Raw genomic sequence first — 21796 nt, forward strand, 5'->3', positions numbered from 1 at the left:
GGGGGGGTCGCAGTTTATTTGGAAAGTCCGGATGGTCCATCTGTTGATAAGCAACTGCTGGCTAAGGTTACAGTTAAGGTTAGGTTTAGAATAAGGGTAAGGGTTAAGGTTAGGGTTAGTAGATAGTTGAAATGTTACTGATAGTCTGTAGAGCATTTACAAATGGACCATCCAAATAAAGTGTTATCGAAAGGGGGCTGAATGGAGGATAAGACGAGAGTAGGAGGAGGAAAGCAGTGTTCCCAGAACAGAAAGCGCTGAAGGAGAAACAAGCCTGAGCTTCCAGGGTAACTGACTGGGACTGGGCCTAGATATGTTTCAGCTTTATGTGCTTCATTTTGTACAACTCTTTGGCTACATATAGAACTGACAAAGAAACATTTACACACACAAACACACCCACACAGACAGAGACTCAGGCAACGACTGCTACGATGAGAGTTGTGGCAATTTCAGGCCTTGGCATCTCTTTTCTATTAACACAAACCATGTATTGAATCAGTCTGATTCTCCACTAACTAACAATAGTGGGTTATTGCACAGACTCAAACAAAAAGCTCAGAGGGCTTTACACTAAGCGAAAGTAAAAGTTTTGGTCAAGGATATCTGAATTAACAGACACATGAAATAAAACGTACCATCAGTATAGATATTCTTAAGAGAAAGGATACCCAAAATAAACAAAGTCGATGATTTTTGTATTCACTTCCTGCATCCTCTCTGGATATCCAGGTCTCAGGTGTTGCATAAGGGGGAGTGATCTGATTAAATAAAAGTGTGGTTATTTTTTCTAATCCTAATTTCCCCCATGGCCAGCTTTCATTATTCTCTCAACTGTCAATTTGTAAACAGATTTGCGGCGCGGGGAGCAGCTGCTGTGGTTTACAATATCGTCCAGACTTTCCTCAACCCTGAGGTGCTGCAGCAGACGATGATTGGATCTAATCAAAACACCCACGGACAAAAAAAAGAGATAAAATTAGATTCTTCACCAGTCCACACACACGAGCTGCAGCTCCTCTCTCTGTTTTAGCAAGCTAGGTGAGCTGGTATCCCAAAGTCTACCTGTGGCTTTCTGCCTTTCTGCCTGCCTACTTGTTTGCTTGTCAAAGCTAGCACCTTTGTGTGTGAGGACAAGCACATCTGTCGTAACATACATCTCTGTGGTAAACATCTCTGTCACATCTGTCACTGCAAATCTCATCAGATTATCTGATGTCATCACACAGGGAAACAAAATGCAGCTGCTTAGTCTGTAAATGAGAATGAGTTAGAGAGAGATACTTTTGTTTATCAATTTCACTTGCTTTGGCATTGTAAACATATGTTTCCCATGCTAATAAATTGAGAGAGTGAGAGTGAGAGTGAGAGAGAGCGAGAGCGAGAGCGAGAGAGAGAGAGAGAGAGAGAGAGAGAGAGAGAGAGAGAGAGAGAGAGGAAGAGAGAGACACAAACCTTTTGCTGTGATGGCAGGCTGCTCCCCCAGCAGCAGCTTTAGTCTCTTGGCGTGGATTTTGCCTTGGTAATGTGACTGTGCTACCACTGCTGAGGTGAAGGACATGTTACACAGTGTGCAACACTTGTTCTTGTCCACGTCTCCCTCCTCACTGCCCTGCAAGGAACACACACACACACACACACACACACAGGTTCAGTAAAAAAAAGGCTATCAGCCGAGGATGTTGTTTCTTTTTCACACAAAGCTTTGCTGCACAGAATCAGACATTTTAGGGATAAATGGACACCTGAATATAACAAAAAAATGACACGATTCATCAATGAGTGGTGTGTATGTACACACTGTGTGTGGTGTACAGTATAAACCAGCCCCAGCAAATACTTTCCAAACCCTGTAGGTTAGAGCAGCATGGTGCTTAGGGGCCAGCTGTATACTGAGCACATCAGTAAGCTCTATACGCCACAGTTCCAGGGGACAGAAACAATCTACACTCCTCGTGGGCTTGATCATTTGGTTCCTGGTGGGATGCAAATGGAGGTAATTCAGCAGTTGTATGGAGTAATACAAAGTAGGGAGTGATGGGATGAGGACCGCTCCCTGAGACTCCATCTGTGCTGCCCGCCTGCTGCAGAAACACATTATCCTGACAGAGAGAGGGAGGAATCAGAGGGGGTGGAGAGAGAGAGAGAGGGGGAGAGAGAGTGGAGGAAGACAGATACAGTAAGTAAAGACAGGGAGAGAGAGAGAGGTGAAGAAAGAGATATATTGAGAAAGAGAGTGAAAGGGATAGAGTGAGAACGAGAGAGATAAAGAGAGAACGAGAGAGCTAAATGCACCTGGCTGCCAGGAGACAGACGCAGCCATTTCTACCAGGAAACGACCCCACCAGGCAGGGTCATTGGCAGACTGATTAAAAACTATTAAAACTTCAGACCAAAATTATTCCTTTTTCAGTTGACTTCAGCTCATTGTATTGTGAAGTATTATTTTCACAATTCAACAGTCACAAACATATTTAACTTTTTTATTTTGCTGGATGGAATCAAGCAGTTTACATTTTAGACACAAAGCATTACTCATATACATTTCCCTCATATAGTACATTCACAGCACTGCACTGAAAGGAATTTTAAAGAGCCATATGATGAATGAGCCCATCTATGACTAAAATGCAACGCTTGTTTGCATGTATTCTCCTCCACTTCAATCTCCCAGTGGAGATAGTGGGTAGTGATCTGACTACAGCACACTGTGACACAATGCTGTGCATTAAGGCACAGTCACACATTGCATGACATCAACAGACATCTCCAGTTCTCCTCTATAGATAGCCAGATAGGATTCCTGATGTAGGAAGCCTAGGCTAGGCCTAAGGTCTGCTGGCTTGCAAGAGACAGTATGTGGATGTGTCCCAAATTTTGACCAGGGCTCTGGTCCAAATAAGTGCACCATAAAGGGAATCGGGTGTCATTTTGGATGCAAATGTCATCTACACCTAGGGTCTGCTGCCTACACCTAGGGTTTGCTGTTTACACCTAGGAACTGCTGCCTACACCCAGGGTCTACTGTCTACACATAGGGTCTGCTGCCTACACCTTCTCAGAGACATAACTGTTAATCTGGGCTAGATCCTTATTTTCTGTCTGGATAATAAGGGTGAGTAAAAATGGCAGACTACTACCACTCCAACAGACTGAGTGCTGATAGGAGAGCAGCCTGAGTGGAGAGAGAGAGAGGCATCCTGGATACTGCACTGTGAGTCACTCAATGACACACACACATATACACAGCACCCCTGCCTCCTCCTGCCCTTAGCATGTCCTTCAGTGCTTCTCTCTCTCGGACAGGCACACACGTACGCATGCACACACAGACGCGCACACACAAGTACGCACGCACACACACACACATTTCCCTTACCTAGCTCACCCGAACAGTTAATGCAGAGCAGGCTCTCTCTTATAATTTCATACCTCATACCATAAATAATGAAAATAAATGGGAAAATGAGACCAAAATATAACAGGAAATGAACCTTCATAAAATCTGAGCCAATCATCATTTCATGGTTAATTAATACAAGATAAATGAGAGTGGGTAATTGCAGAGAATCTAATTAACGCTGAGGTAACTGCACACTGTTTCTGTGCTGCCAGCCAGGTTGCATGGTGTTAATACTTAGTCATTAGAATCGTCTGTCAAGAGGGAAGCATTACCATCTGCATTTACATATGAAACCAATAGTTATAGGAAGTGTTAGGCTTAGCATCTACATTTACATATGAAACCAATAGTTATAGGAAGTGTTAGGCTTAGCATCTACATTTACATATGAAACCTAATAGTTATAGGAAGGGATAGGCTTAGCATCTACATTTACATATGAAACCAATAGTTATAGGAAGTGTTAGGCTTAGCATCTACATTTACATATGAAACCTAATAGTTATAGGAAGGGATATGCTTAGCATCTACATTTACATATGAAACCAATAGTTATAGGAAGGGATAGGCTTAGCATCTACATTTACATATGAAACCAATAGTTATAGAAAGGGATAGGCTTAGCATCTACATTTACATATGACACCAATAGTTATAGAAAGGGATAGGCTTAGCATCTACATTTACATATGAAACCAATAGTTATAGAAAGGGATAGGCTTAGCATTTACATTTAAACATGGGCTTAGGATAGATAGGCTTAGCATCTCCACCTGACACAGCCAGAAGAGGACTGGCCACCCCTCATAGCCTGGTTCCTCTCTAGGTTTCTTCCTAGGTTTCGGCCTTTCTAGGGAGTTTTTCCGAGACAGTTTTTCCAAGCCACCATGCTTCTACACCTGCATTGCTTGCTGTTTGGTATTTTAGGCTGGGTTTCTGTACAGCTGATGTAAGAAGGGATTTATAAATACATTTGATTGATTTGCATTTACATATGAAACCAATAGTTACAGGAAGGGTTAGGCTTAGCATTTGCATTCACATATAAGTAATGAATGTAGCAGAGCAATAAATCCTTCTTATGAAACCATTACATATAGGCGGCGAGAACATGTGTAAAGCTCAGCAATGAACGATTTATAGTTTTGGTTTTGATTTTCTTTAAAAAATAAATGCTTTATGTGGGTTCAGCGAAGGAGCAGCATATCCTTGCCCATATCCTTACGCTTCAAAAAAAGAAGAGATACAGTATTATGCATTACTGCACTGAACCATCATGCTGCAGCAATTGTGTTTCTTTTCTCCAGTGCTGCTGCATCAAAGTCACCACAACAGGTTTCATTGTCCAATGAACCAGACTGTGTCTAGGTTCCCATTGATTTCCAGCAGAGAGTGTGTGTGTGCTTGCGTGTGTGCATGCATGCTCCTGGAGACTCTGTAGGTCTGCATACAGTAGCTGATATGATGCTGGGGATAATTATGTCGGCCAAGGGACACTCAATATTCTGTCTGTGTTCCAAATAGCACCCAATTCCCTTTATAGAGCACTAAACAGCTTATATAGGGCATGGGTACTCAAGTACTATTTGAGAAGATCCATACACACAAATTTCCTAGGTGGCAAAGGTCCGGATAGCATAGTAACAAACTTTCACCTTGCAACCTATGCGACCCCAAACTGTTCACAACCCTCTTGTTGGCGGAGAGAACATTTAGCATATTTTAAGCTAATTTCCTGCAATTCTACACATTCTTCCATGTCTTATGTGTGTTTATATGAAACCATGGGTCGAAGCCTGACCGATCCGGTCTGCGGTCCGTCAGTTGAAATAGGGAATAAGGTGCTATTTCGGACAAAGCCACAAATGACTCTGGCGGATCTACCTCCAGGCACATAGGGGGGGAAGTAGGACAGCAAGTGCAAGAGTAACCGACAAAAAGTTGGTCCTAATATAGACTGGGTCAATGCATTATATTGCTGTCAGCTGAGGCCATGCAGGGAGGCAGGCAGGGAGGCACTGAGTGGTCCAGACATTGTAATCACTGCTGCTCTCTCTCGTCTCTCTCATACCCCCCAAAAAACAGACAAAACTTTGACCTTCACATTAGACATCAGTGTGTGTGTGTGTGTGTGTGTGTTTGTGTGTGTAAGATCACACACAAAAGACATGAACTGTACTTTATTCCACCTGCATATGTTTAAAGACCTCAATGAGAGGAGTATCAGTGAAATGTTGAGAACAAAGCACATTGTGGCAACAGAATACAGACACTGTTGCCCTATTCTATTTAAATAATATTCCCATAGGACAATTACAATTTATTTTGCAAAATGAGAGGTGACATTTATCATCTTGTGCACTTTTATTTGAAACAGGTAACCAGTAGCAGCCTTTCTCACATCATTCATCTACTGTTTATTGTTTAATGAAGGGATTAAGGAATGAACAGCGGGTTTCATCTTTATCCAGGCTATTCTGAGTGTAAAGCAATTATAAACACAGCTAGCGTCATCTTGTCTTCACACCATGGATGGCCAAGTAGATGGAATGACTTTAAGGAGATAGTGATTGGCAGCTCTGCTTTTTGAGATCTGAGCTTGCAAGCTGCGGTAGTGTACTGAGTACTGACTCTTACCGAAAAGTTAGCTAGTTTAATTAATTAGCCATAATATGCTGCATGAGTCTTAATGAAAATTACTTATGACTGTTTTAGAGTTACTCTGCATTCCAAATGGCTCCCTATTCCCAATATAGTGCATTACATTTGACTAGAGCCCTATAGGCCCAGACCAAAAGTAGTGCACTAAATTGGGAATAAGGAGCCATTTGGGAAGCATAAATCATAACTGTCATGGTTCCACCCGTCCCCAGGGGACGACAGAGACCGTCCTAGAGACATTAATGACACTCAGGTGTGTCCTATTACTAATTATGATTTCCCTTTAAGAGAGGTGTTTTCTGTTTCTGATTCCCTCCAACCACAGCACACTCCCAACCGAGGAGGAGCCAATGCACCAGTTTCATCGCCTATTGCTACAGGCATCGTCGTAGTTCATCCGGGGCCCCTGCACCAGGAACCCAAGATCCCAGCCCCCGAACGGAATGACGACCACCCAGGTGGATGCAAGAGTTTCCTCACTCAGTGCTCTCTGGTGTTCGAGTTACAGTCCTCCTCGTTCCACACCGACCGGGCCATGATCGCCAACATCATCTCTCTGCTCTCGGGCAGGGCCCTGGCATGGGCAACGGCTGTGTGGGAACAGCAGCCACCAGTCCCTAATAACGCTGGCAATCAGGTTTGACAACCGCATCCGAGTAACTAACTTCCGGCGCCGACAGAGATGGCCGCCTCGCTTCGCGTTCCTAGGAAACTATGCAGTTTTTTGTTTTTTTACGTGTTATTTCTTACATTAGTACCCCAGGTCATCTTAGGTTTCATTACATACAGTCGAAAAGAACTACTGAATATAAGATCAGCATCAACTCACCATCAGTACGACCAAGAATATGTTTTTCGCGACGCGGATCCTGTGTTCTGCCTTACAAACAGGACAACGGAGTGGATCCTATGCAGCGACCCAAAAAAACGACTCCGAAAGAGAGGGAAACGAGGCGGTCTTCTGGTCAGACTCCGGAGACGGGCACAGCGCGCACCACTCCCTAGCATTCTTCTTGCCAATGTCCAGTCTCTTGACAACAAGGTTGATGAAATCCGAGCAAGGGTAGCATTCCAGAGGGACATCAGAGACTGTAACGTCCTTTGCTTCACTGAAACATGGCTCACTGGAGAGACGCTATCCGAAGCGGTGCAGCCAACGGGTTTCTCCACACATCACGCTGACAGAAACAAACATCTTTCTGGGAAGAAGAGGGGCGGGGGCGTATGCCTCATGGCCAACGTGACATGGTGTGATGAAAGAAACATACAGGAACTCAAATCCTTCTGTTCACCTGATTTAGAATTCCTCACAATCAAATGTAGACCACATTATCTACCAAGAGAATTCTCTTCGATTATAATCACAGCCGTATATATCCCCCCCCAAGCAGACACATCGATGGCTCTGAACGAACTTTATTTAACTCTCTGCAAACTGGAAACAATTTATCCGGAGGCTGCATTCATTGTAGCTGGGGATTTTAACAAGGCTAATCTGAAAACAAGACTCCCCAAATTTTATCAGCATATCGATTGCGCAACCAGGGGAGGAAAGACCTTGGATCATTGTTACTCTAACTTCCGCGACGCATATAAGGCCCTGCCCCGCCCCCCTTTCGGAAAAGCTGACCACGACTCCATTTTGTTGATCCCTGCCTACAGACAGAAACTAAAACAAGAGGCTCCCACGCTGAGGTCTGTCCAACGCTGGTCCGACCAAGCTGACTCCACACTCCAAGACTGCTTCCATCACGTGGACTGGGAGATGTTTCGTATTGCGTCAGATAACAACATTGACAAATACGCTGATTCGGTGTGCGAGTTCATTAGAACTTGCGTTGAAGATGTCGTTCCCATAGCAACGATTAAAACATTCCCTAACCAGAAACCGTGGATTGATGGCAGCATTCGTGTGAAACTGAAAGCGCGAACCACTGCTTTTAATCAGGGCAAGGTGTCTGGTAACATGACCGAATACAAACAGTGCAGCTATTCCCTCCGCAAGGCTATCAAACAAGCTAAGCGCCAGTACAGAGACAAAGTAGAATCTCAATTCAACGGCCCAGACACAAGAGGCATGTGGCAGGGTCTACAGTCAATCACGGACTACAGGAAGAAATCCAGCCCAGTCACGGACCAGGATGTCTTGCTCCCAGGCAGACTAAATAACTTTTTTGCCCGCTTTGAGGACAATACAGTGCCACTGACACGGCCTGCAACGAAAACATGCGGTCTCTCCTTCACTGCAGCCGAGGTGAGTAAGACATTTAAACGTGTTAACCCTCGCAAGGCTGCAGGCCCAGACGGCATCCCCAGCCGCGCCCTCAGAGCATGCGCAGACCAGCTGGCCGGTGTGTTTACGGACATATTCAATCAATCCCTATACCAGTCTGCTGTTCCCACATGCTTCAAGAGGGCCACCATTGTTCCTGTTCCCAAGAAAGCTAAGGTAACTGAGCTAAACGACTACCGCCCCGTAGCACTCACATCCGTCATCATGAAGTGCTTTGAGAGACTAGTCAAGGACCATATCACCTCCACCCTACCTGACACCCTAGACCCACTCCAATTTGCTTACCGCCCAAATAGGTCCACAGACGATGCAATCACAACCACACTGCACACTGCCCTAACCCATCTGGACAAGAGGAATACCTATGTGAGAATGCTGTTCATCGACTACAGCTCGGCATTCAACACCATAGTACCCTCCAAGCTCGTCATCAAGCTCGAGACCCTGGGTCTCGACCCCGCCCTGTGCAACTGGGTACTGGACTTCCTGACGGGCCGCCCCCAGGTGGTGAGGGTAGGCAACAACATCTCCTCCCCGCTGATCCTCAACACTGGGGCCCCACAAGGGTGCGTTCTGAGCCCTCTCCTGTACTCCCTGTTCACCCACGACTGCGTGGCCACGCACGCCTCCAACTCAATCATCAAGTTTGCGGACGACACAACAGTGGTAGGCTTGATTACCAACAACGATGAGACGGCCTACAGGGAGGAGGTGAGGGCCCTCGGAGTGTGGTGTCAGGAAAATAACCTCACACTCAACGTCAACAAAACTAAGGAGATGATTGTGGACTTCAGGAAACAGCAGAGGGAACACCCCCCTATCCACATCGATGGAACAGTAGTGGAGAGGGTAGCAAGTTTTAAGTTCCTCGGCATACACATCACAGACAAACTGAATTGGTCCACTCACACAGACAGCATCGTGAAGAAGGCGCAGCAGCGCCTCTTCAACCTCAGGAGGCTGAAGAAATTCGGCTTGTCACCAAAAGCACTCACAAACTTCTACAGATGCACAATCGAGAGCATCCTGGCGGGCTGTATCACCGCCTGGTATGGCAACTGCACCGCCCTCAACCGTAAGGCTCTCCAGAGGGTAGTGAGGTCTGCACAACGCATCACCGGGGGCAAACTACCTGCCCTCCAGGACACCTACACCACCCGATGTCACAGGAAGGCCATAAAGATCATCAAGGACATCAACCACCCGAGCCACTGCCTGTTCACCCCGCTATCATCCAGAAGGCGAGGTCAGTACAGGTGCATCAAAGCTGGGACCGAGAGACTGAAAAACAGCTTCTATCTCAAGGCCATCAGACTGTTAAACAGCCACCACTAACACTGAGTGGCTGCTGCCAACACACTGACACTGACTCAACTCCAGCCACTTTAATAATGGGAATTGATGGGAAATGACGTAAATATATCACTAGCCACTTTAAACAATGCTACCTTAAATAAATGTTACTTACCCTACATTATTCATCTCATATGCATACGTATATACTGTACTCTGTATCATCGACGGTATCCTTATGTAATACATGTATCACTAGCCACTTTATACTATACTATGCCACTTTGTTTACATACTCATCTCATTTGTACATACTGTACTCGATACCATCTACTGTATCTTGCCTATGCTGCTCTGTACCATCACTCATTCATATATCCTTATGTACATATTCTTTATCCCCTTACATACCTAAGACAGTAGTTTTGGAATTGTTAGTTAGATTACTTGTTATTACTGCATTGTCGGAACTAGAAGCACAAGCATTTCGCTACACTCGCACTAACATCTGCTAACCATGTGTATGTGACAAATAACATTTGATTTGATTTGATTTGATTTGAGTATGGGTGAGATAGTGGTCTTTGACACCACTCCAGCATCCCGGTTTCCTGAGCACCCCAAGCCCACGGAGCTCAGCATGGAGGAGCCCTTGCAGTTGGGATGCACACGTCTGAGCCCACAGGAACGTGACAGGCGCATGTGCAAAGGCTGTTACCTTCACTGCGGAGGTCTTAGTCATCTCTGTGCTGCATGCCTAGAGCTGACGGGAACCGCCAGGGCTCACCAGGACAAGGGGAGACCCTGACGAGCTGTGCAGATTCACCCCAGCTACCCAGTCACTGTCTGTCACTATCTGCAACCCTCCACTCGGACAACCGTCAGCACCAGATTCAAGTATTCTTGGACTCTGGGGCAGCGGATCATTTCATTGATCAAGACGTCGCCAAAGAATTACAAATCCCTTGCATGAATTGTCCCATCCCGCTGCAGACTCGAGCCCTTAATGGACGGCACATTGGTTCTGGCGAGGTGGAATATCAGACGAAGCCCATTCTACTGCAGGTTGGGGTGAACCACTCAGAGACTCTTCATTTTCTGTTGATTTCTGTTCCCGAGAACCCCTTATCCTAGGGTACCCCTGGCTAGTGCTACATACAGTGGGGAGAACATGTATTTGATACACTGCCGATTTTGCAGGTTTTCCTACTTACAAAGCATGTAGAGGTCTGTAATTTTTATCGTAGGTACACTTCAACTGTGAGAGACGGAATCTAAAACAAAAATCCAGAAAATCACACTGAATGATTTGTAAGTAATTAATTTGCATTATATTGCATGACATAAGTATTTAATACATCAGAAAAGCAGAACTTAATATTTGGTACAGAAACCTTTGTTTGCAATTACAGAGATTATACGTTTCCTGTAGTTCTTGACCAGGTTTGCACACACTGCAGCAGGGATTTTGGCCCACTCCTCCATACAGACCTTCTCCAGATCCTTCAGGTTTCGGGGCTATCGCTGGGCAATACGGACTTTCAGCTCCCTCCAAAGATTTCGGACTTGGTCTCCATTCAAGAAGCCAAGAGGTTGAACGGTTGCCAAGCTAGGTGGGCTCTGTTTTTTTAGCAGGTTCTATTTCACACTAGCTAATCGCCCGGGATCCAAGAATCAGAAAGCAGACACCCTGTCCCGCCAACACGATGTCTCTAACGAAAAGAGGGACCCCGAGCCCATCACCCCCAGCTCACGCATTGTGGCCCCTGTGATATGGAGTATTGAGACCACGGTTCAACAAGCCCAGACTAGAGGTCGACCGATTATTCGGAATGGCCAATTAATTAGGACCGATTTCAAGTTTTCATAACAATCGGAAATCGGTATTTATGGGCGCCGATTTGCAGATTTTTTTTTATTTTTTAATTATGTTATTTATTTATTTATTTAACTAGACAAGTCAGTTAAGAACACATTCTTATTTCCAATGACGGCCTAGGAACGTGGGTTAACTGCCTTGTTCAGGGGCAGAACGACAGATTTTCACCTTGTCAGTTCGGGTGATCCAATCTTGCAACCTTACAGTTAACTAGTCCAATGCAATAACGACCTGCCTCTCTCTCGTTGCACTCCACAAGGAGACTGCCTGTTACGCGAATGCAGTAAGCCAAGGTAAGTTGCTAGCTAGCATTAAACTTATCTTATAAAAAACAATCAATCATAATAACTAGTTAACTACACATGGTTGATGATATTACTAGATATTATCTAGCGTGTCCTGCGTTGCATATAATCTGACTGAGCATACAAGCATACAAGTATCTAAGTATCTGACTGAGCGGTGGTAGGCAGAAGCAGGCGCGTAAACATTCATTCAAACAGCACTTTTGTGCGTTTTGCCAGCAGCTCTTCGTTGTGCATCAAGCACTGCGCTGTTTATGACTTCAAGCCTATCAACTCCCGAGATGAGGCTCGTGTAACCGAAGTGAAATGGCTAGCTAGTTAGCACGTGCTAATTGTCGTTGTGTTACTCGTTCGAGCCCAGGGAAGAGCGAGGAGAGGGACGGAAGCTATACTGTTACACTGGCAATACTAAAGTGCCTATAAGAACATCCAATAGTCAAAGGTTAATAAAATCAAATGGTATAGAGGAGAATAGTCCTATAATTCCAATAATAACTACAACCTAAAACTTCTTACCTGGGAATATTGAAGACTCATGTTATTAAAAGGAACCACCAGCTTTCATATGTTCTCATGTTCTAAGCAAGGAACTTAAACGTTAGCGGGAGACCAGCGGGAGACCCACTAACAGACTTTACGTTCTGCGATCAGCCCGTTCCCGAGTACTACAATGGGGAGACTCGTCTAAATGAATTGGGCATCCAGGGGTTAATCGGACACTGGAGTTCCCGAGGGGGAAATTCTGGTGCGCCAACATGATTGAGGATGTTGGGCCACCAACATGTGAGATCCAAAGCAAGTCTTGGATGTGAGATCCAAAGCAAGTCATTACGACAGAGACTGGCTGGGTTGCTCCAACCTCCGCCCATCCCCAGCCGGCCCTGGTCCCACCTGTCTGTAGACTTTATCACAGGGTTACCTCCATCCATGGGCTTACCACTATCTTGATGGTCGTCGATCAGTTCTCCAACGCAGCCCATTTCATCACCTTACCCAAGTTGCCCTCAGCGAAGGAGACAGCTGATCTCATGATCACGGACTTCCTCAGGACATTGTCTCAGATCATGGGCCCCAGTTCATCTCACGGTATTGGAAGGATGGAGCAAGTTCCTCGTCTGGGTGGAATATGCTCATAACACACTGCCAAACTTGTCCACTGGACTGTAGCCGTTCGAGCGTCAGTTCCGGTATGCTTCCTGAACAAGAGGCCAAAGTGGGGGTACCATCAGCCGAGGCGTTCATTCGACGATGTCGCCGCACATGAATCACACGCACGTGATCCTCTTTGCTCTGCTCCTCTGCCCGACACCAACACCAGGTAAACCGTCACAAAGACCTCTTTGGCTCCTCCGACCGCGTCAATGGGTATGGCTGTCCACCAATGATCTTCCCTTAAAGGTGGACTCGCGGAAGCTCGCTCCTCACTACATAGGACCATTAAAGATCCTGAGGAGCATCAACCCCATTACCTATCGTCTCCAGCTTTCCAGGTCTATGAGGGTCTGTCCATCCTTCCATGTCTCCCGTCTCAAGCTGGTAACGACCAGTCCCTTCTCCCCGCCCACACCTGCCCCTCCACCCTCTTGACTTGTGGATGGCTGCCCGGCCTACACTACACTGTCCAGCGTCCGTTGGAGGCTTGTCGGGTCCAAGGCACCCTGCAGTGCCTGGTGGACTGGGAGGGCTACGGTCCCGAGGAGCGGGCGTGGGTGCCTGCAGGGACATCCTGGATCCGGGACTTACTCGGAACTTCAACCAACTGTGGTCGCTCTGGCTCTGCGGCTGGAGCCGCTCCTAAAAGGGGGGGTACTGTCATGGTTCCACCTGTCAACAGAGGGCGGCAGAGAGCGCCAGAAACATTAATGACACTCAGGTGTGTCCCTTTGAGAGAGGTGTGTTTTCTGTTTCCCTTTGCAGTAGCATGATTTTAGTTCCCTGTGTTCGTCCCCAGAGTGAGTTTTCCAGTCCTAGTAATTGTTGTTTTTTCCAGTATCACTGTTATCATTATATTCTCGTTTTCAAGTAAAGTATTCACGTTAATCCCAAATCATTGATTCCTCGTCTGGTCCATTCTCTGCACCTGGGTTCAACCTCAGCCCCTCACAATAACACTTTCATCGGTAACGATGACAGTATTTCAGTAGCAATAGTACCCAAATGGACAATTTATAAATAATGTGGGAATGAGATTAGCCCTCACAAATAAACACACATCACCTCTCATCATCATAAAACTGTATTATACTGAGAAAGCCTTGGCTGGTGATTATTACTATAGTGCTTGGGTGTTTGAATATTTAATTGAGAATCCTTGAGCTGAGTGAAAATATTCACTGTAACGGATTACTGTTGTTTATACAGTAACTTATTGTTATCAACAGTTAACTACTGTGAAAGTACCTGCTCTGATACTGTAATTAAATTACAGTAAGTGAAAATGGAATGAGACGGAATTCACGACACAAGCGATTCACAAAATGTTTTGTGTTTCGGGCTATAAAAATTGATTTTATCAAACAAAAGACCATCCATTGTGTAACAATGAGCATTGGGATTGCAAACAGAGGAAGATCGTCAAAGGTAAACTATTTATTTTATTGCAGTTTGTGATTTTGTTACGTCTGTGCTGATTGAAATAGTTGTTTTTTATGGGGCTCTATCCTCAGATAATCGCATCATATTCTTTCGCAGTAAATCATTTTTTAAATCTGACAATGCAGTTGGATTAGCAAGATTCTACACTTTCGAAACATGTGAGACACTTGTACTTTCATGAATGTTTAATATGACTATTTATGTAGCGATCACTGTATGTTGTCGAATTTCATCCCGCTAACGGGTTCTGTGCGCAGAGAGGTTAACAGTGTACTGAGAAAAACACAAATGGATCATACTGATGGATCAAGGACCCATTATAATCGTTGTAGTATCTCCATAAAGAGCACACCAAATAGTAGGGCTGCACTAAATGGAATTGTGTGTTTTACTCAAACAGTACACTTGAGCCTTTTGTCATATTCTCATATTTCTGTTCTCCAAATGGATGTAAAAAGTGACCCAAACAGCATGAACAATATCAAATTGATTATTCAAATTGCCATGGAACAGAAATGGGAAATGCTGTTTCGCTGTGAAGATAGGAGAAAGCAGCCTTATGCAGTATTTGTTTCAGCCTCATAATAGGTGAGGAGAGAACACACGGCACCATATTCTCTCTCTCACACACATTGGCATGCTGTGAAATTGAGCCGTGCAGCCATTTTCAGGCTTCCTTAGCTCTGGCAGTATGTTTGAAATGGTTCATTATCCTAAGATGTACCTCTGGGGTAGCACCTATTATTCTTTCCGACTCCATTGGTACTGTGAGGCGGGGTATTTGTGAATCACAACCTGTCAGTATTGGCTGCTGCCACACCATCATGGCCCAGCCATTGAAATTCAACACTCCCCAAGCAGCAGCTCAATACACATTCAGAAGAGGAAAGCTGGAAGCACTTCAGAAAAGAAGAATGAAACAATGAGTTTCTTGTTGTTTCACCTTGTAAAGGGGATTACTATAAGCTGATGTCTGCAAGGCCAAGGAGAAGCGCAACATTTTCCTTTCAATTTTAATTTCTCTTTCACAAAAAAAACATTTGAAATCATTACCTTCTCGTTTCATCTAAAATTGAGAAACCTGGAGAAATATGACCCAAAAGTCATTGTATTTGATCGGATCTGTGCATGTTCTCATTTGCTCAACTTTCCTTTCTAACAAACCTTCAGGGGTATCATCCATCCATCCACAGCTTCAACACACTTCACCTAGTGTTATCTCTGTTCTCATGTATAATTCTAACTGTGGTCAGTCTCAGCGCTGACACCCCAGCCAGCCATTTCCACGGCGCTCACAGTGTTCCATGACCACTCGTGCGTGAGGAGTGAAAGCAAACCCGGTCAACATCCAGCTACAGATATCACATCCAACTCTCACTGGGTTACAGATCTCAGAAGTCAGTATCAACAGCCTTCTGGAGAAGTCCGTCTCCAGCTCTCTCTCTCTGTCCTTAGCCAGCCTGGTCCCGTCATGTAGACTACCCTTTAGCCAGCTCTTCCTATCGTTGTCTCCATACATGTTTGGCAGCAACATGAATGAACACAGCGAGAAGTTGGCTAAAGCACAAACAAACTGGACCACCAGGCTAATGCGGCACATGACGTTTGACACAACCACTAAGAGATAACCATTCGTACATGAGGTTCTGTTGACTTCTAGCCCACCTATAAGAAAACTAAGCAGTTTCACATCAAAACAGCCCGGCTGTAGGAAACTGGGACATCTAAGGGTGACATGAAGACAGCATAGGCAAGAGCACTAAGCAAAGACACTTTGAATGTCACTCACTCAGTGAGTGACATTCAGTCATTTGTATTAGAGGTCGACCAATTATGATTTTTCAACGCTGATACCGATCATTGGAGGCCCAAAAAAAGCTGATACCGATTAATCGGACGATTATTTTTATTTATTTGTAATAATGACAATTACAACAATACTGAATGAACACTTATTTTAACTTAATATAATACATCAATAAAATCAATTTAGCCTCAAATAAATAATGAAACGTTCAATTTGGTGTTGGAAAAGAAAGTAAAAGTGCAATATGTGCCATGTAAGAAAGCTAACGTTTAAGTTCCTTGCTCAGAACATGAGAACATATGAAAGCTCCTTTTAACAGGAGGGTTCCTTTTAACATGAGTCATCAATATTCCCAGGTAAGAAGTTTTAGGTTGTAGTTATTATAAGAATTATAGGACTATTTCTCTCTATACCATTTGTATTTTATTAACCTTTGACTATTGGATGTTCTTATAGGCACTTTAGTATTGCCAGTGTAACAGTATAGCTTCCGTCCCTCTCCTCGCTCCTACCTGGGCTCAAACCAGGGACACAACGACAACAGCCACCCTCAAAGCAGCGTTACCCATGCAGAGCAAGGGGAATAACTACTCCAAGTCTCAGAGGGAGTGACGTTTGAAACGCTATTAACGCACACCCCGCTAACTAGCTAGCCATTTCACATCGGTTACACCAGCCTAATCTCTGGAGTTGATAGGCTTGAAGTCATAAACAGCGCTGTGCTTGCGAAGAGCTGCTGGAAAAACGCACAAAAGTGCTGTTTGAATGAATGCTTACGAGCCTGCTGCTGCCTACCACCGCTCAGTCAGACTGCTCTATCCAATCATAGACTTAGTTATAACATAATAACACACAGAAATACGAGCCTTAGGTCATTAATATGGTCGAATCAGGAAACTATCATCTCGAAAACAAGACGTTTATTCTTTCAGTGAAATACGGAACCGTTCCGTGTTTCATCTAACGGGTGGCATCCATAAGTCTAAATATTCCTGTTACATTGCACAGCCTTCAATGTTATGTCATAATTACGTACAATTCTGGCAAATTAGGCGGCCCAAACTGTTGCATATACACTGACTCTGCGTGCACTGAACGCAAGAGAAGTGACACAATTTCTCCTGGTTAATATTGCCTGCTAACCTGGAATTCTTTTAGCTAAATATGCAGGTTTAAAAATATGTACTTCTGTGTATTGATTTTAAGAAAGGCATTGATGTTTATGGTTAGGTACACATTGGAGCAACGATACACACCACATCGATTTTATGCAACGCAGGACACACTAGATAAACTAGTAATATCATCAACCATGTGTAGTTAACTAGTGATTGTGATTGATTGTTTTTATAAGATAAGTTTAATGCTAGCTAGCAACTTACCTTTGCTTCGACTGCATTCGCGTAACAGGCAGGCTCCTCGTGGAGTGCAATGTAATCAGGTGGTTAGAGCGTTGGACTAGTTAGCTGTAAGGTTGCAAGATTGAATCCCCCGAGCTGGCAAGGTAAAAATCTGTCGTTCTGCCCCTAACGAGGCAATTAACCCACCGTTCCTAGGCCGTCATTGAAAATAAGAATGTGTTCTTAACTGACTTGCCTAGTTAAATAAAGATTAAATAAAAGGTGTAAAAAAATAAATATATATATTTTTTAAATCGGCCAAATTGGTGTCCAAAAATACAGATTTCCGATTGTTATGAAAACTTGAAATCGGCCCTAATTAATCGGCCATTCCGATTAATCGGCCGACCTCTAATTTGTATCTGTGTCACTCACTCAGTCATTTGTATTTCAACCATGTTTCCTCTCTGTCATGACAGTTAAGATTTGTTTAGAGAAAGCATCTAAGGATATTGGAGATGGTGTTATGGGCTCTTTGTGATTACTATCCCTCTCTTGTAGAGCGGAGGGACCTTTATAGCCTCTCTATATAGCATCTCCATCCCACCCTGTCTCCTGAAGCCAAGCCAAACCACAGATTAAGAGATGTGCAATCTGTTGGATATTGCTGAAGAAGAAGTCAAGGCAACCAAGCATAAGACTGCAGTCACTTCTTGTTCAAGTCAAGGCAGTTCACTATAGTACACCTATGCCATCTCCAATCAGCAGCCTGTGTTTGGTGGTTCTCCGCTCTGCTCCTCCCCTGCCCGCACTCCCATATAAGGAAGGAAGAACTCACAGGCCCAATCACATGGAAATAGACAGTCATCAACTGACACACGACACCCATAGCTAGCCACTGGCATTGCATTGGCGTTAAGCATTATTTTGGAGACCTACACATCAAACTAAAGTATTTTTTGCCAAAACAAGTCATTAATTGTGGCAAAAACCAGGTACAACTAAACATGAAAGCAATGTCTGTCCGTATTTCTTCTGTTAAAGCTGCAATATGTAACTTTTTGGGCAAACAGATCAAATTCACATAGAAATGTGAGTTTTAGATCTGTCATTCTCATTGAAAGCAAGTCTAGGATGTGCTCTGTTTCTATGGTTCCCATTCTTAAGTTTCAAATAGCTGAAAATACAACAGTTTAGATGGTACAAATATTCTCTACACTATAAATTGCATGTTTTGTTACATAAACTGAAATTAGGCGAACTGTTCTAATTTTAGCAACCAGGAAATGGAGGAACGATTTTTGCATATTGCACCTTTAACAGCTAGCCCCTAGAGATAATTAAGTACAAATAGGACATAAGAACTTATTCAAGTTCATGAAAAACAGGCAGATGCTCACAGAGGTGCTTAAAAAAGCATTTAAATAAAGCATTTGTTGACTTGATGGTAATAAATCTAAGCTTAATATTTTACAAACAGGGAGACCAAAATTATATAATACAACTTTCCTTCCTCATCCTTTGAATACATGTAGCTAATATATTTATGAATTGCAATAAAGTTTGTTTATGAGAAGCAAAGTAGTCGGAGATTTGTCTTGAGTAAACATGAAGAGGTGTCCCTGGAGATGCCAACCTCTGTACAGACCAGCAGAAGCCAACCTGTGTAGACGTCAGCCCTAGGCATTTTCCCGCTCCCCTGTCTCCTTGCTCCATCTCGCTCTCTTTCTTTCTGTCTCTCTCTCTCTCGGTCTCTGTCCCTGTCTCTCTCTGTACCTGTCTCCATCTTTCTCTCTCCCCGTCTCTGTCTCAGTCTCTCTCTCTGCCTCTCTCTCTCTGTCGCTTTCTCCATCTCTCTCTTGCTGACTGCTACTGGGCGTCCTCAACAAGGATTCTCAGCAGGCAGAGGAGCCCCAGACACCTGTGGAACCTGTGTCTCCTCCTATCTGTTTGTAGTAGGATGACTCCTGTCTCCGAACTGGGAGCTTCACACAGGAACAAGCAGCGGGAGTACAAAGTAATAATGCAACATGAAATCAGAATGACTGTTGTCTCAATGGGGGTCCACAAACAACATGGTGCTATGATCCAATTAAACTAATACTGAGCAACTACCGATTTAGATCGGTGTCCCTAAACCGGGATGGTTGTTGCTCAATATGCTATAATGTGACTAGAAAAAGCTGTATACAACAGCCAACTTTCCTGGGACATAGACATGTCTTATATGGGCAGAAAGCTTAAATGCTTGTTAATCTAACTGCAGTATCCAATCTACAGTAGCTATTACAGTAAAAATACCATGCTATTGTTTGAGGATAGTGCACAACAACAAAACACTTTTTTCACGGCAACTGGCTTGATATACTGTTGGGGCTCCTGAATGGGGCAGCGGTCTAAGGCACTGCATCAGTGCTAGAGGCATCACTAAAGGCTCTGGTTCAAATCCAGGCTGTATCACAACCAGCTGTGATTGGGAGTCCCATAGGGTGGCGCACAATTGGCCTAGCGTCGTCCGTGATTGGCCAGTGTAGGCCGCCATTGTAAATAAGAATTTGTTCTTTACTAGTTATATACATTTTCAATAAAAAAGAGAGTTGCAAAGAAAAGCCATATCTCAGGCTGGCCAATAAAAGAAAAAGATTAAGATGGGCAAAAGAACACAGACACTGGACAGAGGAACTCTGCCTAGCAGACCAGCATCCCGGAGTCACCTGTTGACGTTGAGACTGGTGTTTTGCGGGTACTACTTAATGAAGCTGCAGTTGAGGACTTGTGAGGCATCTGTTTCTCAAACTAGACACTCTAATATACTTGCCCTCTTGCTCAGTTGTGCACCGGGGCCACCCACTCCTCTTTCTATTCTGGTTAGAGACAGTTTGCGCTGTTCAGTGAAGGGAGTAGTACACAGCGTTGTGCGAGATCTTCAGTTTCTTGGCAATTTCTTGCATTGAATAGCCTTAATTTCTCAGAACAAGAATAGACTGACGAGTTTCAGAAGAAAGTCCTTTGTTTCTGGCCATTTTGAGCCTGTAATCAAACCCACAAATGCTGATGTCCAGATACTCAACTAGTCTAAAGAAGGCCAGTTTTATTGATTCTTTAATCAGAACAACAGTTTTCAGCTATGCTAACATAATTGCAAAATAGTTTTCTAATGATCAATTAGCCTTTAAAAATGAACAACTTGGATTAGCTGACACAACAGGCCATTGGAACACAGGAGTGATGGTTGCTGATAATGGGCCTCTGTACGCCTATGTAGATATTCCATTAAAAATCAGCCATTTCCAGCTACAATAGTCATTTACAACATTAACAATGTCTAGACTGTACTTCGGATCAATTTGATGTTATTTTAATGGACAAATGGCCCGGCCATCTAGATGTGTCTTTTCTGTAGGGAAGCTAATGATCCATCATGTATGACATTCCTGGGAGAGTGTAAACATTTATTTTTTTACCATAGCATTTTTGTATGTTCTTTACAATTACGTACTTGAAAATTGACAAATTCGACACATTCGGGCAAACTCCTGGGAGACTTGATGCAAAATGTTGTGGAGTGAGGTAATTCTGAAACTTCACACACACTGCTGCCATCTTGTGGACAAAATCAAAATTACACCTCGGCTCCTATATTAATGTAGGACCTTTCTCTTGCATTTCAAAGATGAAAAATATATTTTTTTGTTTGTATTATCTTTTACCAGATCTAATGTGTTATAATCTCCTACATTAATTTCACATTTCCACAAACTTCAAAGTGTTTCTTTTCAAATGGTATCAAGAATATGCATATCCTTGCTTCACATCCTCAGCTACAGGCAGATTTCGGAATTACATTTTAGGCGGAAATTTTAAAAAAGGGTCCGATCCTTAAGATTAAGTAGCGTTCTTTTCTCACATACAAAACCAATATCAATAACAATAACTCCAGCATGCAAAATATTGAAATGTAATGTCGCAAAACTGCATATATAGGCACAACTACACCGTAGATCACGTCAAACTCATTCCAGGGAGAGCCGAGTGTCTGCGGGTTCTCTCCTCCCTTGTACTTGATCATTAATTAGCGACCTTAATTCATCAAAGAACTCCCCTAACCTGGTTGTCTAGGTCTTAACTGAAAGGAAAAAACAAAAACATGCAGACACTCTGTTGTCTGTTCCACCTCAGCGAGAGCAGGTTACCACGGTGTGTGGTCAGATTAGCCAGCC

At 43.8% G+C, this 21796-nt stretch overlaps 1 protein-coding gene across 1 annotated transcript in view; it reads right to left on the minus strand.

The window, feature by feature from the left end:
• zmat4a (zinc finger, matrin-type 4a) overlaps nucleotides 1-21796 on the minus strand; it is a 148874-nt gene that overhangs the window by 60759 nt on the left and 66319 nt on the right. Inside the window, exon 4 of the mRNA XM_021606382.3 lies at nucleotides 1456-1612. Within this exon, the coding sequence (XP_021462057.3) occupies nucleotides 1456-1612 (157 nt within the window). The remainder of the gene's footprint in view (nucleotides 1-1455; nucleotides 1613-21796) is intronic.

Source organism: Oncorhynchus mykiss, chromosome 6 (genome assembly GCF_057628025.1).
Source record: "Oncorhynchus mykiss isolate SJ-2025 chromosome 6, ASM5762802v1, whole genome shotgun sequence".
Lineage (NCBI taxonomy): Eukaryota > Metazoa > Chordata > Actinopteri > Salmoniformes > Salmonidae > Oncorhynchus > Oncorhynchus mykiss.